Below are 14,420 nucleotides of genomic sequence, written 5' to 3'. Positions count from 1 at the left end.
TGTATGTCATAGTTGCACATCCTTCTAGTTGCTTTATGTGGGACGCGGCCCCAGCATGGCTGGAGAAGCGGTGCGTCGGTGCGCGCCCGGGATCCGAACCCGGGCTGCCAGTAGCAGAGCTCGCGCACTTAACTGCTAAGCCACGGGGCCAGCCCTCTGTTGATTATTAATTAGGTTGCCATAAAAATACAATCTAACAATATAAAAGAAGAAGAAAATTTTAATACTCTCGTAAATATGTTCATATGGTATTGTACGGTATATAAAACATTTTAATGCTAATCCTTGAACAGTACCCTAAATTTGAAGTGCCTCTTTTTGTTAAGAAGAAATTGGCTGTTTTTCCAGAGTATTTAGAAAAGTATTTCCAAAGTATTTTTCCTGTGCATTCTATTAATTATTTATAATACTGAAATCTTTTAGTTTTAAAATATTTAAAAACTTATGGCTAGCATATGTTATGCTAATTGATTCTACATAGTATATAATATTAGATACTTTTTATCTGTGTTCTTTTTGTCATTACAATATTATTCATTACTTCGGTCCATGGATATTCACCAAGCATCGATTACTATAATAATGGCAATAGTTAATAATTAAATAGTGATAATCCTTTACTTCTGCTGAATATTCACTGCTTCATTGAATGTAATGCCATTAGTTATAAGATGCACAATTTTTTATGTACTGCTAAGAAAGAGAAAATCTTGCCAGTTAAACTACTACACACCATCCATTGTAAAATGTGCCCTAACTTCAGAGATGTTAAAAAGTGAAAAGCTCTTATTTTTCAAATTGATGACATATGGCACTTGACATATTAATTCATTTAATTATACCAAGCTTATGAGATAGGAGCCATCATTATTCTTATAGGTAAGGAAGCTCAGCCACAGAGAGGTTAGGTAACTTCCCCAAGGTCACAGAAGTATCAAACAGATTTGAGAGCAGAGATCCTAACTCCAGAGTCCTACCTTCAACTGCTACATTATACTGCCTTCAGCCAAGGTGATTAAAACACAATCACTTCTTTTAAGTAATTCATGGGAAAGAGAGGAGAGAGACAGGTAAATAATTTACCCTATAACATGATAAATGCCATAGTGGAGAGATGCATAAGAGACGATGGAGATACAGAGGAGAGACGGTTTAACTCTGTCTGAGGAGGTATATATGTACCAAGTCCTCTTCTGTCTTTCCTATGACAAGCAGATACTATAGCTTAAAACTCATGTTTAGGTTCTTCTAACCTTCCTGCATTACTGTGGCTGTGTGTTTTGATCTCTGATTCTTCCTGGTGTAGCTAAAAAACAATTCAAAATACCATTACATGGGCCGGCCCCGTGGCTTAGCGGTTAAGTGCGCGTGCTCCGCTGCTGGCGGCCTGGGTTCGGATCCCGGGCGCACACTGACGCACCGCTTCTCCGGCCATGCTGAGGCCGTGTCCCACATACAGCAACTAGAAGGATGTGCAGCTATGACATACAACTGTCTACTGGGGCTTTGGGGGAAAAATAAATAAATAAATAAAATTACAAAATACCATTACACTCTTTAAAATATTTGTATTATAATGTCTACGTGATATATAAACATCAAGATTCACTAGATGTATCTTATTAAAATGAATTTCTGGAAAAATAAAATATTCAAATTAGATAAGTAAATGAAGTTTAAATTTCATGTTTTCACAGGTGCTGGAGAAAATTTGGAGAATACAATGGCAGCCTTTCAGCAGTAAGTATATAAAAAGGTATTCTTTTCTTTTACAGTTTATCTTTAAAGTGATGATGATTGACAAAGTGAAGATAGTATACATGTAGCATCCACTCGTAATAGTTGTTTCTATTTTATTAAAATCGCTTTTTTTATTTAGTTAGTCTGAAGTGTTACAAAGAGTGTTTGGCTTCTGCATAACTGAAAAACTAGAGCAGAGTTTTGGGTAATCAAAAGATACTATAGTTCCAAAGCTGAAAGAAGACGTTTGTGACAAGGAACATACTGTGTGTAATGCTAATTAGTCTTGGAGAGAAAGAGAAAAGGAGAAAATGAAACAACAGTTACATTGGCTGCTGTTTATGAATAGGGTTATGTGTTTACCCAGTAATTCTTTTACAGACCTGAACCTGGTCTTTCTTCTTTGAAGCCTTATGAGTGTTGATCTTATTTTTTTAAATACGATAAATTAATTTTTTTTCAATTTTTAAATTATTCATATTTCATATAGATGTCTTTTAGAGCACCTCATAGAGAAGCAGCAGGAGAGACAAGAATGAAAGCTGATTGATACCTTGTTCTTATCTTAGAATAAATGATTATCATCAGTTTGTGGTAATGGTGAGAACACCGTTTTCTTTTCCCTGAAAAATACGACAGGGAATGTGAAAAGTTAAACCCCATGAAAGACATTACCTATCCACATTTAGTAAGAAAAATATTTTCTTATATAATTTTTGAGCCATTTTTATTGGGGCTAAGAAATCAGGAAAATTTGGCTTAAGTTTTTGTTCTGCTTCTCATCTTTCAAAGACACCTTAGAGATTATTTTTCCTGTTATCAGGTCCAAAGATATGGCTTCTCCATATTCTAGTTTCATCTAAAGCATATCACCTTGTATTTGTCATTGCTTATTCTTCCTGTTCTATAATATGATGGCTTTTGACTATGATCTCAAAAGTCTCTTAGAGCTCTAAAATGCAAAATCTTTCCTCCTGTCACTGTGAGACTGTGAAACAGAATACTTTAATTTAAATTACTTTGGGGCTGGCCTCATGGCTTAGCAGTTAAGTGCGCCAGCACCCCAGGCGTGCACTGACGCACTGCTTGTCCGGCTGTGCTGAGGCGGTGTCCCACATACAGCAACTAGAAGGATGTGCAACTATGACATACAACTATCTACTGGGGCTTTGGGGAGAAAAAGGGGAAAAAAAAAAAAAAGGAGGAGGATTGGCAATAGATGTTAGCTCAGGGCCGGTCTTCCTCAGCAAAAAGAGGAGGATTGGCATAAATGTTAGCTCAGGGCTGATCTTCCTCACAAAAAAACAAAAAAAAACAATTACTTTGTCATCTTCTATACTGAGATTATATATTTAGCTGGCTAGCTATAGTTAAGTAAAATATATATATAATTTCATGTGTACAGTTTCCACTGAGACAAACACACACAAACGCACTCACACATACACACTGTCCTTTATCAAATATTTGTTGCCTGAGATATAGTGATATATATTAATTGAGAAAAAACTGCTCATAACTATGAGTGATTTTAGCATTCTTTATGTTTAAAGTATATTATTTTGTAAAGTTTTTTCCTTATTTTTTATTGATATTTTACCAACCACCCTTACTGGGTGTTGGGTGGTGTAATAAACTATTTCTAAAGATGGTGCATTTGTATAGTAAGTTATTTCTAAGGATGGTACGTATATATTTTTTATCTTTTTGATCCTCTGAAGATTTCTTTGATATGCAAAGAGTATCTAATTTAGATGGTTTTTACTTACTAGCTACAAGCTTACGTTTCTCATCCTCAGCAGTTTTTATATTGTTTTTTTCAAGCAGTAACTATTGAAAAGTGCCACAGCCTTCTCTAACTATCATGTGGTAGCTTTCTATAACTTTAGTTTTTTGGAAGTTTTTCTGATACTTTAGAAGAAAGCAACTCTTGGGCCGGCCCCGTGGCTTAGCCGTTAAGTGCGCTCACTCTGCTGCTGGAGGCCCGGGTTCGGATCCCGGGCGCGCACCGACTCACCCCTTCTCTGACCATGCTGAGGCCGTGTCCCACATATAGCAACTAGAAGGATGTGCAGCTGTGACGTACAACTATCTACTGGGGCTTTGGGGGAAAAATAAATAAATTTAAAAAATTAAAAAAATATATTTAGAAGAAAGCAACTCTTCTATATGTTATTGTTAGTGTTTGTTGGATGTATTTATTTGTAAGCCTGCTTGTTAATTGACTTTGAAATTTATATAAAACCTAAATCAAATAGGCTTTAATTTTAACCTCTTTTAAAAATTTGTTATTGGTGGTCATGGTGGCGGCAGTTATTGGTTTTTGTTGTGTTTTATCTCATGCATCAGTGCCCTTGTTATCAGTAAGTACTTTTTTATTGTACTTAAAAAAAAAATTTACATATAGTCTACTATTTAACTGCTAGGACACTTAGAAGGTTTGTTGTTGTTTTTTTTTAAACATACCCGCTTCATAAACAACAAGAAAAAATTGTTTAAACATACTATTTTCAAGGTACCATGTATTAAAAAGATAAAGAGTTATAATACATAATTGGCAAAAGACAGATACTGTGCTTAAGTATGGTATATCCTTGATAAGATAAGGTAATTGAGGGAGAGAGTAAAAATATAAAGAGCAGCTAAAACTTAGATCTTATTTATCTACATATTTAGACATACACTTCACAAAGCCCACATTATGACGTGCAGGTGAAGACAAGAAGATATTAGAGAAAGTGTAAGTAGTTGGTGTCGGAAGCCCGGTTAAGATTAACTAAAAAATTGAAAAGATACCAGGGCTAGAAGAGCTGTCATTTGTTAGAGAGGAAGAAGCTATTTTTAAAATGTGAAATGTTTGAGATTAAGATGTGAGGATATGTGGACAAGGTATGTTTAGGGAATTGAAAAGACCTTAAGAATGCATAGAAAATTAATTCATTATATTATAGTGGGGCTAAAGAAGTAATTAGAACTGACAAAGAGAAATAATTGTATTTCAAAATTTATAAAAAGTCCTTTAATGTGGTTTACAAAATGCTTTCACGAACGCCTTAGGTTATGAATATGACTCTTCTGTGATTCCTTGGGAGCAAGAATCTGTCCTTGTTGATCTCTCAATTCCTAACATCTAGCTTTGGTGCTAATAGGCTCTCACTAGTTGCTTACTTCATGAGATATGGAATGGGGCACTCAAGAACAAAGCAGAATATTAGCAGAAGACAGAACCCTATTCGTAGTAAGCATAGAACCCAAAACTAAGGAATTGTACTATACACACACTCACACACACACACACACACACACACACACAGAGTCACTAAGCCCTTGAGTATGTAAAATCTGGTTCTTAAGAGCTAATAAAACTAGGTTATTAAACCAGGCCGCCTTTGTAAATACCCACAGGACAATTTGATCCCTGTGGGATTAACGTGAATGGTAAGAGAAAAAAACAAATTGTTTTAGCAATAGCTGGAAGTAGAAGTTGGCAGACAGTCAAAGTAATTAGTCAGTGACCTGGTTCTCATGATAAATTTTTTAGACTATCTAATTAATGCAATACTAATTATTTCATCTATGAAATGGGAATAATAATACAACCTCAGTGTTGTGAGAAGTAAATGAGATTCAAATAAATTCTTTAACATATGGTCTGTTGTAAGTTGTTATGCCTTATTTCTGTGGAATTTCAAGTAATTTCACATCTTTTAGAGTTCGAGTTTTTATTTCTTTTTCTGGAAATGTTGAAGCCTTGGCTTCTATAACTTTTTTCTATATTTGTTATCAGCTTGTCAGAAATTCAGCTGTAAAATATCTGGTGCTTCAATTGAAGTAGATGCATATTGTTATTTATGGAAAATTTTGAAGGCCAAAGTGATTAAAAAAAAAAGTTCTTTTCCCACTGTGTTTTAGCTACTTGTGTATCAAATTTGGGATAATTTTATTAGGATAGTTTACACATTGTCCTAGATGTCCTTACTATTGCTCTCAATTTGTATTTATTAGCTTGTTAGAAAAATAAGCATACAATAAATAGAAAACATTTTTCATATAATTCCTAAACATTTCTAAAAATACCCAACATTTCAGCTAAAGGCAAACTTCATACTCAGAAAGATTCTTAAGTCATATGTATAATTTTTTTCAAATACAAGAAAATATAGATAACCCCTGCTCTTACTCTCCTTTCACACACTCATACAAAACAAAAAGAAGAAAATAAGATATGAGCGTGACCAAAAATCAATAGTATCAATTTTTTTTGGTATATAAAGGATCTTAGAATTTTATTTCAAAACTGTTTGCTGGCTATATATGTTGCTTACAGCTTCTATGTTTTTTATTCTTTTTTAAATGAAACACAGTGTAACAACAATATTTAAGGAAATTTAAAATACAGAAAAATAATTCTACCAACCTAAAAAGTGTTTTTGTTTGCTTACTTCATTTTGGATTTTATTTTTACACATTTGTGGTTCTAGCAAACACACAATTGGCAAACAAATATTCTCTTTTAAAGGTGGATATCCTTTAGAAGAGGATATATAAAGTTAGCAACTTAATTATTTACATCTTAGCAAGAATTACATTAAGGAGCCAGGTTTGTTCGTTTTCTTCTAACAACTGGTAGTAATCAGGACACTGAAGGGGAGGGTCACTTAAGGAGGACCGGGGGAGCGGTATGAGACTTTGGCACAAGGCAGCAAGTGGCCATTGGGTCTTTTGGAAAGGGATGCTGATGGGAGTGGATCACCAGAAGTAGGCCAGGGAAGAGAAAATGGGGAAGTGGTTGGCTCCAAAGGCAAATTTTGCCAGCTTCATAATTTTAGAATCATTGGATCTGGGATGGCAAAGATCTTATAAATCATCTAATCCAACTCCTATCATTGGATGCTTGCATTGTCCACAACCTCATTCTTTCTTTTTTAACCAAATGAATTACGACACATTTTTGAGAAACATTAAGAAACTTTTACTTAGTTGTTAAAACTTTATTCTTTAATTGATATGTAATATTTTTATATTATGTGTTTTAAGTTTATAAAACAGAGGATATATTCACCCCACTGAGGAGATTCACATGCCAAATAAGAGTTGTGACTGCTTATGTATTTAAAAGGATGTTGCCATGTCTTGTTTGGATAAATATCTGTTGAAGTCCTTTGCTCATTTTTGATTCAGGTTGTTTGTTTTGTTGTTGTTGAGTTTTAGGAGTTCTTTATATATAATGTGGATATTAATCCTTTATCAGATAGGTGATTTGCAAATATTTTCTCCCATTCTCTGGTTTGCCTTTTTACTCTGTTGAGTGTCCTTTGATGCACAAAAGTTTTTTAATTTTGATGAAGTACAATTTGTCTATTTTTTCTTTTGTTGCCTGTGCTTTTGGTGTCACTTCCAAGAAATCATTGCCAAATCCAATGTCATGAAACTTTTTCTGTATGTTTTCTTCTAAGAGTTTTTTGATTTTAGGTCTTATAGTTAGGTCTTTGATCAATTTTGAGGGTTTTTTTTGGATATGGTGTTAGTAAGAATCCAACTTCATTCTTTTACATATGGATATCCAGTTTTCCCAGCACCATTTGTTGAAAACTGTCCTTTCCCCATTGAATGATCTTTGCACCCTTGTCGAAAATCATTTCACCATATATATGAGGGTTTATTTCTGGACTCTCTATTCTATTTCATTGGTCTATATGTCTGTCTTTATGCTAGTACCATATTATTTTGATTACTGTAGCTTTATAGTAAGTTTTGAAATCAGGAAGTGTAAGTCTTCCAACTTTGTTCTCTTTTTCAAAGTTGTTTTGACTATTTGAGGTTCCTTGAGATTCCATATAAATTTTAGAATGGATTTTTCTATTTTTGCAAAAAACATCATTAGGATTTTGATAGGAATTGCATTGAATCTGTAGATGAATGTAGTATTTACGTCTTAACAATATAAAGTGTTCCAATCCATACGTGTGGGATTTCTTTCAATTTATGTATATCTTCTTTAATTTCTTTCAGCAATGTTTTGTAGTTTTCATTGCACAAGTCTTTCACTCCCTTGGTTAAATTAATTCCTAAGTTTTTTATTCTTTTTGATGCTATTGTAAATGGAATTGTTTTATGATTTCCTTTTCAGATTGTTCATTGTTAGTGTATAGAAACAGTTGATTTTTGGGTGTTGATTTTGTATTCTGCAACTTTACTGAATTTGTTTATTGGTTCTAACAGGTTTTTTTTCTGTGTGGAATCTTTAATATTTCTACATATAAGATCATGTCATCTGTGAACAGAGATAATTTTACTTCAATTTTACTTCTTCCTTTCCAATTTGAATGCCCCCTGTTTTTTTTCTTGCTTAATTGCTCTGGCTAGAATTTCTTTTTTTTTTTTTTTTTTTTAAATTTTTTGTTTATTGCAGTAACATTGGTTTATAACATTGTAAAAATTTCAGGTGTACATCATTGTACTTCTATTTCTGCATAGATTACATCATGTTCACCACCAAAATACTAATTACAACCCATCACCACACACATGTACCCAATTATCCCTTTCACCCTCCTCCCTCCCCCCTTCCCCTCTGGTAACCACCAATCCAATCTCTGTCCCTATGTGTTTGTTTATTGTTGTTATTATCTACTACTTAATGAAGGAAATCATACGGTATTTGACCTTCTCCCTCTGACTTATTTCACTTTGCATCATGCCCTCAATGTCCATCCATGTTGTCACAAATGGCTGGATTTCATCGTTTCTTATGGCTGAGTAGTATTCCATTGTGTATATATACCACAGCTTTTTTATCCATTCGTCCCTTGATGGGCACTTAGGTTGCTTCCAAGTCTTGGCTATCGTGAATAAGGCTGCAATGAACACAGGGGTGCATGTACCTTTGCAAATTGGCGTTTTCAAGTTCTTTGGATATATACCCAACAGTGGAATAGCTGGATCATATGGTAGTTCTATCGTTGATTTTTTGAGGAATCTCCATACTGTTTTCCATAGTGGCTGCACCAGTTTGCACTCCCACCAGCAGTGTATGAGAGTTCCCTTCTCTCCACAACCTCTCCAACACATGTTGTTTCCTGTCTTGTTAATTATAGCCATTCTGACGGGCGTGAGGTGATATCTCATTGTAGTTTTGATTTGCATTTCCCTGATAGTTAGTGATTTTGAACATCTTTTCATGTGTCTGTTGGCCATCTGTATATCTTCTTTGGAGAAATGTCTGTTCAGGTCTTTTGCCCATTTTTTAATTGGGGTGGTAGTGTTTTGTTGTTGTGATGCATGAGTTCTTTATATTTTTTGGAGTTTAAGCCCTTATCAGATATATGGTTTGCAAATATCTTCTCCCAATTGTTAGGTTGTCTTTTCGTTTTGTTGATGGTTTCCTTTGCTGTGCAGAAGCTTTTTAGTTTGATGTAGTCCCATTTGTTTATTCTTTCTATTGTTTCTCTTGCCCGGTCAGATGTGGTGTTTGAAAAGATGTTGCTAAGACTGATGTCGAAGAGCGTACTGCCTATGTTTTCTTCTAGAACTTTCACAGTTTCAGGTCTTACATTCAAGTCTTTAATCCATTTGGAGTTAATTTTTGTGTATGGTGTAAGGTAAGAGTCTACTTTCATTTTTTTGCATATGGCTATCCAGTTTTCCCAACACCATTTGTTGAAGAGACTTTCTTTTCCCCATTGTATGTTCTTGGCTCCTTTGTCAAAGATTAGCTGTCCATAGATGTGTGGGTTGGCTAGAATTTCTAATCGTATGTTGAATTACAATGGCAAAAGCTGACACTCTTGTCTGGTTCTTTACTCCTTTCATTTTATAGATGTGGGTATGTAGGCCCAGAGAGGAACATTTACTTGCCCAAAGTTATACAGCAAGTTTGTAGCAAAGCAGGAACTGGCACCCAGATCTCTTAACTTGTGGTCCACTGTTCTTTCCATTATATTGGGTTGACAGAAATAAGGATAGCTGGTTATGGACAGGAGACAACAGGATGCTCTTATTCTGAGTTCACTTGGAATATTTTCACATCAATAAATCCTAATAGATGACAGTATTGAGAAATTTAAAATTGTGGAATTTTTTTTGCTATTTGATTTGTAACTGAATTTTTACATCTGATGAACGTAACCTAAATGTTTACTTAAGTTTGAGTGTCATTATTTTTATTTGTATTTCTTCAGTGCAGTTACAATTGGAACTGATATGCTGGAATTGGACTGCCATATCACAAAAGATGAACAAGTTGTAGTGTCTCATGATGAGAATCTAAAGAGATCAACTGGGGTCAATGTAAACATCTCCGATCTCAAGTACTGTGTAAGTAAAAATGCATGATAAACTAATATCTGATAGATACTAGGGCTTGTAAGATTTTTAAAAACAGTGAATGCCAGATAGTGCTTCAATAAATAATAAAAAAATAAGTAGTAGTGATTAAATAAAGAATGTCAAAGAAAATTTTAAAAACTATTCTGGGGGCTGGCTCCATGGCCTAGTGGTTAAGTTCGGCGTGCTTTGCTTCAGCAGCCCGGGTTTGGTTCCCTGGCGCAGACCTACGCTGCTCGTTGGCAGCCGTGCTGTGGTGGTGACCCACATACAAAATAGAGGAAGATAGGCAAGGGATGTTAGCTCAGGGCGAATCTTCCTCAGCCAAAAAAAAAAAAACAACTATTCTGACTTCCAGCAAGGAAGTCATACATCTGTGAAGACTTATTTTTATAAGTATTTTAACAAAATTATCAAAGTCTTCAAATGTAAAACTACTAGAGTTCAATTTGCTTGAAGTATTCTATAATTTATTTGATTCAGATTAAGTATATGAATCAGTTTTAGTCTTCAAGTATAGGAAAGCACCCTTTAAAAATCTGCTTTTAGTAATTTACATGCTCATTATAGTAAATACTGATAAATGGAAGGAAAAATAATGTCTAATTTTACCACCTAAAGAAAACTTAACAGAATACTTTCTGTATGTATACTGTATGTTTTTTAGGTAGTTGTGAGCCCACTATATATTATGTATATTGTGTTTTAAACACTTTATAGCATGATACACATTTTTCCATGCTTTTTTCTTTTTGTTAATAGACTAGTTTTTAGAACAGTCATAGGTTCATGGCAAAATTGAGCAGAAAGTACTGAGTTCCCCACATACCCTCTGAACCTACACAAGCACAGCCTCCCACTACTATCAACATCCTGCCCCAGAGTGGTACATTTGTTACAACTGATGAGCCTTCACTGATATATCATCATCACCCAAAGTCCGTAGTTTACATTAGGGTTCACTCTTTTTTTTTTTTTTTTTAATTTATTTTTTTCCCACAAAGCCCCAGTATATAGTTGTATGTCATAGCTGCACATCCTTCTAGTTGCTGTATGTGGGACCCGGCCTCAGCATGGCTGGAGAAGCGGTGCGTCGGTGCGCGCCCGGGATCCGAACCCGGGCCACCAGCAGCAGAGCACACGCACTTAACCGCTAAGCCACAGGGCCGGCCCTAGGGTTCACTCCTGATGTTGCTCATTCTATAGGTTTTGACTTAGTATAATGACATATATCCACTATTATAGGGTCATACAGAATAGTTTCACTGCCCTGAAGATCCTCTGTGCTCCTCCTATCCTTCCTACACCCCTAACCCCTGACAACCACTGATCTTTTTACTGTCTCCTTAGTTGTGCCTTTTCCAGAATGTCATATTATTGGAATTGTATAGTATTTAGCCTTTTCAGATGCTATGCTTATTTTTCATAAACATTTTAAATGACTACAGTTATTCCATTTAGTGGATATATATTATTTTTAACCATTGCTCTATTGTTGAACGTTTGAATTAGTTCTGAATTTTCACTATTATAGATAACACTGCACTGAACATCTTTATGCATAAAGATAAAGCTTTCTCTATATTTAGATGCTTAAATAAAGTTATTTAAAAGATATAAATATATATTTATAAAGATATATGTGTGATATTTATATTTATTACAAGTATTTATATAAAGATAAAGTGATCTCTGTATTTAAAATTATTTCCCTAAATAAACTCCCAGCAGAGAAATTATTGGGTAAAAGATTAGGAATATTATAGTGTCTTAATATATATTGAAAGTTGCTGTTGCCAGCTTGCTTTTTAAAAGTGTTTAAAAGAGTTCTAATCTGATATTAGAAGAATTCCCATTTTGCTGTACCTTTACTATTATTGAGAATTATAATTATACCAAAATTTTCTAATTTGCTAGATTAAATTTTAATTAGCATTTATTTGATTATTTGTGAGTTTGAAGATTTTTCTATATGATTGTCATTTTTCATTTTTTTCCTTTGAATTGTCTATTCTTGACGTTCTTCTGCTGAAATCTTTGTGTATTTATTATTGAGAAAAGATCCATATTAAATAGTACAGATTTCTTTTGTAGTTTATGAAAGTAAGTAATTATGTGATTAATTTGCTGTTGGGGATGTTCTGCTAAAGGGTGCCCTGTGTAAATATATGTAATGTTTTGTTCTATTTTTTGAAGAAGCAGATCTTTATGTCTTAATGTAGGACACTAAAATACTTTATTTTTTGAGAGCTAAGTTTGTTCAATCATATCTTTTAAAGGAACTCCCACCTTACCTTGGCAAACTGGATGTCGCATTTCAAAAAGGTAATATTTCCCATTTGCAGCTTAAACATGTACATTAAAGTGTTCATTTATGCTGAGAATTAGATATACAAGCGTGTTCTTTTGTCATAGTAAGTTCCAGCTAAAAGTACTGGATCTGAGCTCTTGACCCTGAGATTATGAAGCCCGGAGATTTAACTGGCTCATTCTACTTGAATTTATATACAGTTAATTTAAGCCTGAATACTAATTACAGGAAATCCAGATATTATTAGGGATACTTTGAACTTCTAAAGCTTCAAATTCTAGAATATTACTATAACTTGTAGTAATCATCCATCATAAATAAAAAGAATAAATGAAAAGAAATTGCAAGGACCCCTTTCAGATCCTTACTGATTCTATAACATTTGATTCTATGTTATTTAGCTGCTCCATATTTTATTTATTTATTTATTTATTTATTTATTTTTTGTGAGGAAGATCAGCCCTGAGCTAACATCCATGCTAATCCTCCTCTTTTTGCTGAGGAAGACCGACTCTGAGCTAACATCTATTGCCAATCCTCCTTGTTTTTTTTCCTCAAAGCCCCAGTAGATAGTTGTATGTCATAGTTGCACATCCTTCTAGTTGCTGTATGTGGGATGTGGCCTCAGCATGGCTGGAGAAGCGGTGCGTCAGTGCACTCCCGGGATCCGAACCCGGGCCGCCGGTAGCGGAGCTCGCACACTTAACCGCTAAGCCACAGGGCCGGCCCTGGCTGCTCCATATTTTAAATTATTAAAGAGAATTGTATTACTCAAATAAACCATCCATCTCCTTATCATCTTTACTTTTTAATCACCAGCATAGCAGTTTTCTTTCTTTTGAGGGAACATTTCTCACAAAGAAACATGTCCCTTGGCCCAATTTGTTGGTTATGTCAGAATGGAACATGTTAGAATGGAAGATACACCTCCTTGAGGTACAGGTTGCTGGCAGACATAGGCTCCCTCACTATCACAATTCAGCCTTATGTTTTGAATGATTCAAATGTAACTCAGTAAGAGTACAAGATGCTACATGTTATGGTCCTTTATATGGCTTGCATATAGTTAAAACCTTGGTTAAATGTCAAGGATCTATTGATAATAATTTTCAAAAAGAGCTGTAGGGGCCGGCCCAGTGGCATAGTGGTTAAGTCCACACACTCCACTTTGGCGGCCCGTGGTTCACAGGTTTGGATCCCGGGCGCGGACCTACGCACTGCTCATCAAGCCATGCTGTGGCAGGCATCCCACATATAAAGTAGGGGAAGATGGGCACAGATGTTAGCCCAGGGCCAATCTTCCTCAGCAAAAAAAAAAAAAAAAAAAAAAAGGAGGATTGGCAACAGATGTTAGCTCAGGGCTAATCTTCCTCACATACAAAAAAAGAGCTGTAATTGCTCTATGAACTGATTTAAAATTAGGCAGTGTAATTTCTCCTTGATTGGGAAATTTTAGAAAGCCAAATAAACATAAGAAAATTGTTTAAATTAGCTATCTCTAAGGGATGTTTAGCACTGATGCTTGTTAGATCTTGCCTTCCAGGCAAGTTTGGTTTGAGGAAACAGTTTTTTAATTCTTATAATTAATAGGATTATACTTGCTGAATTATTCTAATATTTATGTCAATTGTGGACTTGTGAAGGTTAAGAAAATTTCATAACGTGAAGTTTTTCCTATTTTTCCCTTTGTAGAGCAAAGCCAAAGCCTCACAAAGATTAAAAGATCCTTTGAGAAAAAATATTTTAAATTTTCTTCTGGTTTTATACCTCCCTCGTAAAGTCATAAAACTTTTGAATGTGAACAGACCTTTGAGACCATTTAATCCTATCTTATCCTGTTATAGAAAAGGAAATTGAGACCTAAAGATGTCAATTAACTTGATTAAAGTCCGATGACAAGTAAATGACAGAGCTAGGACTTGAAACTAGATCTCCTCCTTACCACACAGTGTTCAGCTACAACATACTGCCTCTTTATTTGAAGTCTCTTCAGATGCCTTATTAATAGCAATGCCATGTACTCTCAAGTTTCAGACAACTGTAA

General features: G+C 34.7%; 1 protein-coding gene across 3 annotated transcripts in view; it reads left to right on the top strand.

The window, feature by feature from the left end:
* GDPD1 (glycerophosphodiester phosphodiesterase domain containing 1) overlaps window positions 1-14,420 on the top strand; it is a 43,041-nt gene that overhangs the window by 13,751 nt on the left and 14,870 nt on the right. For all 3 annotated transcript variants that reach the window (XM_014790894.2, XM_014790893.2, XM_087440891.1), the window contains exons 2-4: window positions 1,698-1,740; window positions 9,921-10,056; window positions 12,345-12,390. In XM_014790894.2, coding sequence (XP_014646380.2) covers window positions 1,698-1,740; window positions 9,921-10,056; window positions 12,345-12,390 — 225 coding nt within the window. The remainder of the gene's footprint in view (window positions 1-1,697; window positions 1,741-9,920; window positions 10,057-12,344; window positions 12,391-14,420) is intronic.

This window comes from Ceratotherium simum, chromosome 16 (genome assembly GCF_057802395.1).
Source record: "Ceratotherium simum simum isolate JZ-2026a chromosome 16, ASM5780239v1, whole genome shotgun sequence".
In the NCBI taxonomy this organism is placed as follows: domain Eukaryota; kingdom Metazoa; phylum Chordata; class Mammalia; order Perissodactyla; family Rhinocerotidae; genus Ceratotherium; species Ceratotherium simum.
Note: the sequence above shows the minus strand (reverse complement) of the source record. Positions and strands in the feature narration are given on the sequence as shown.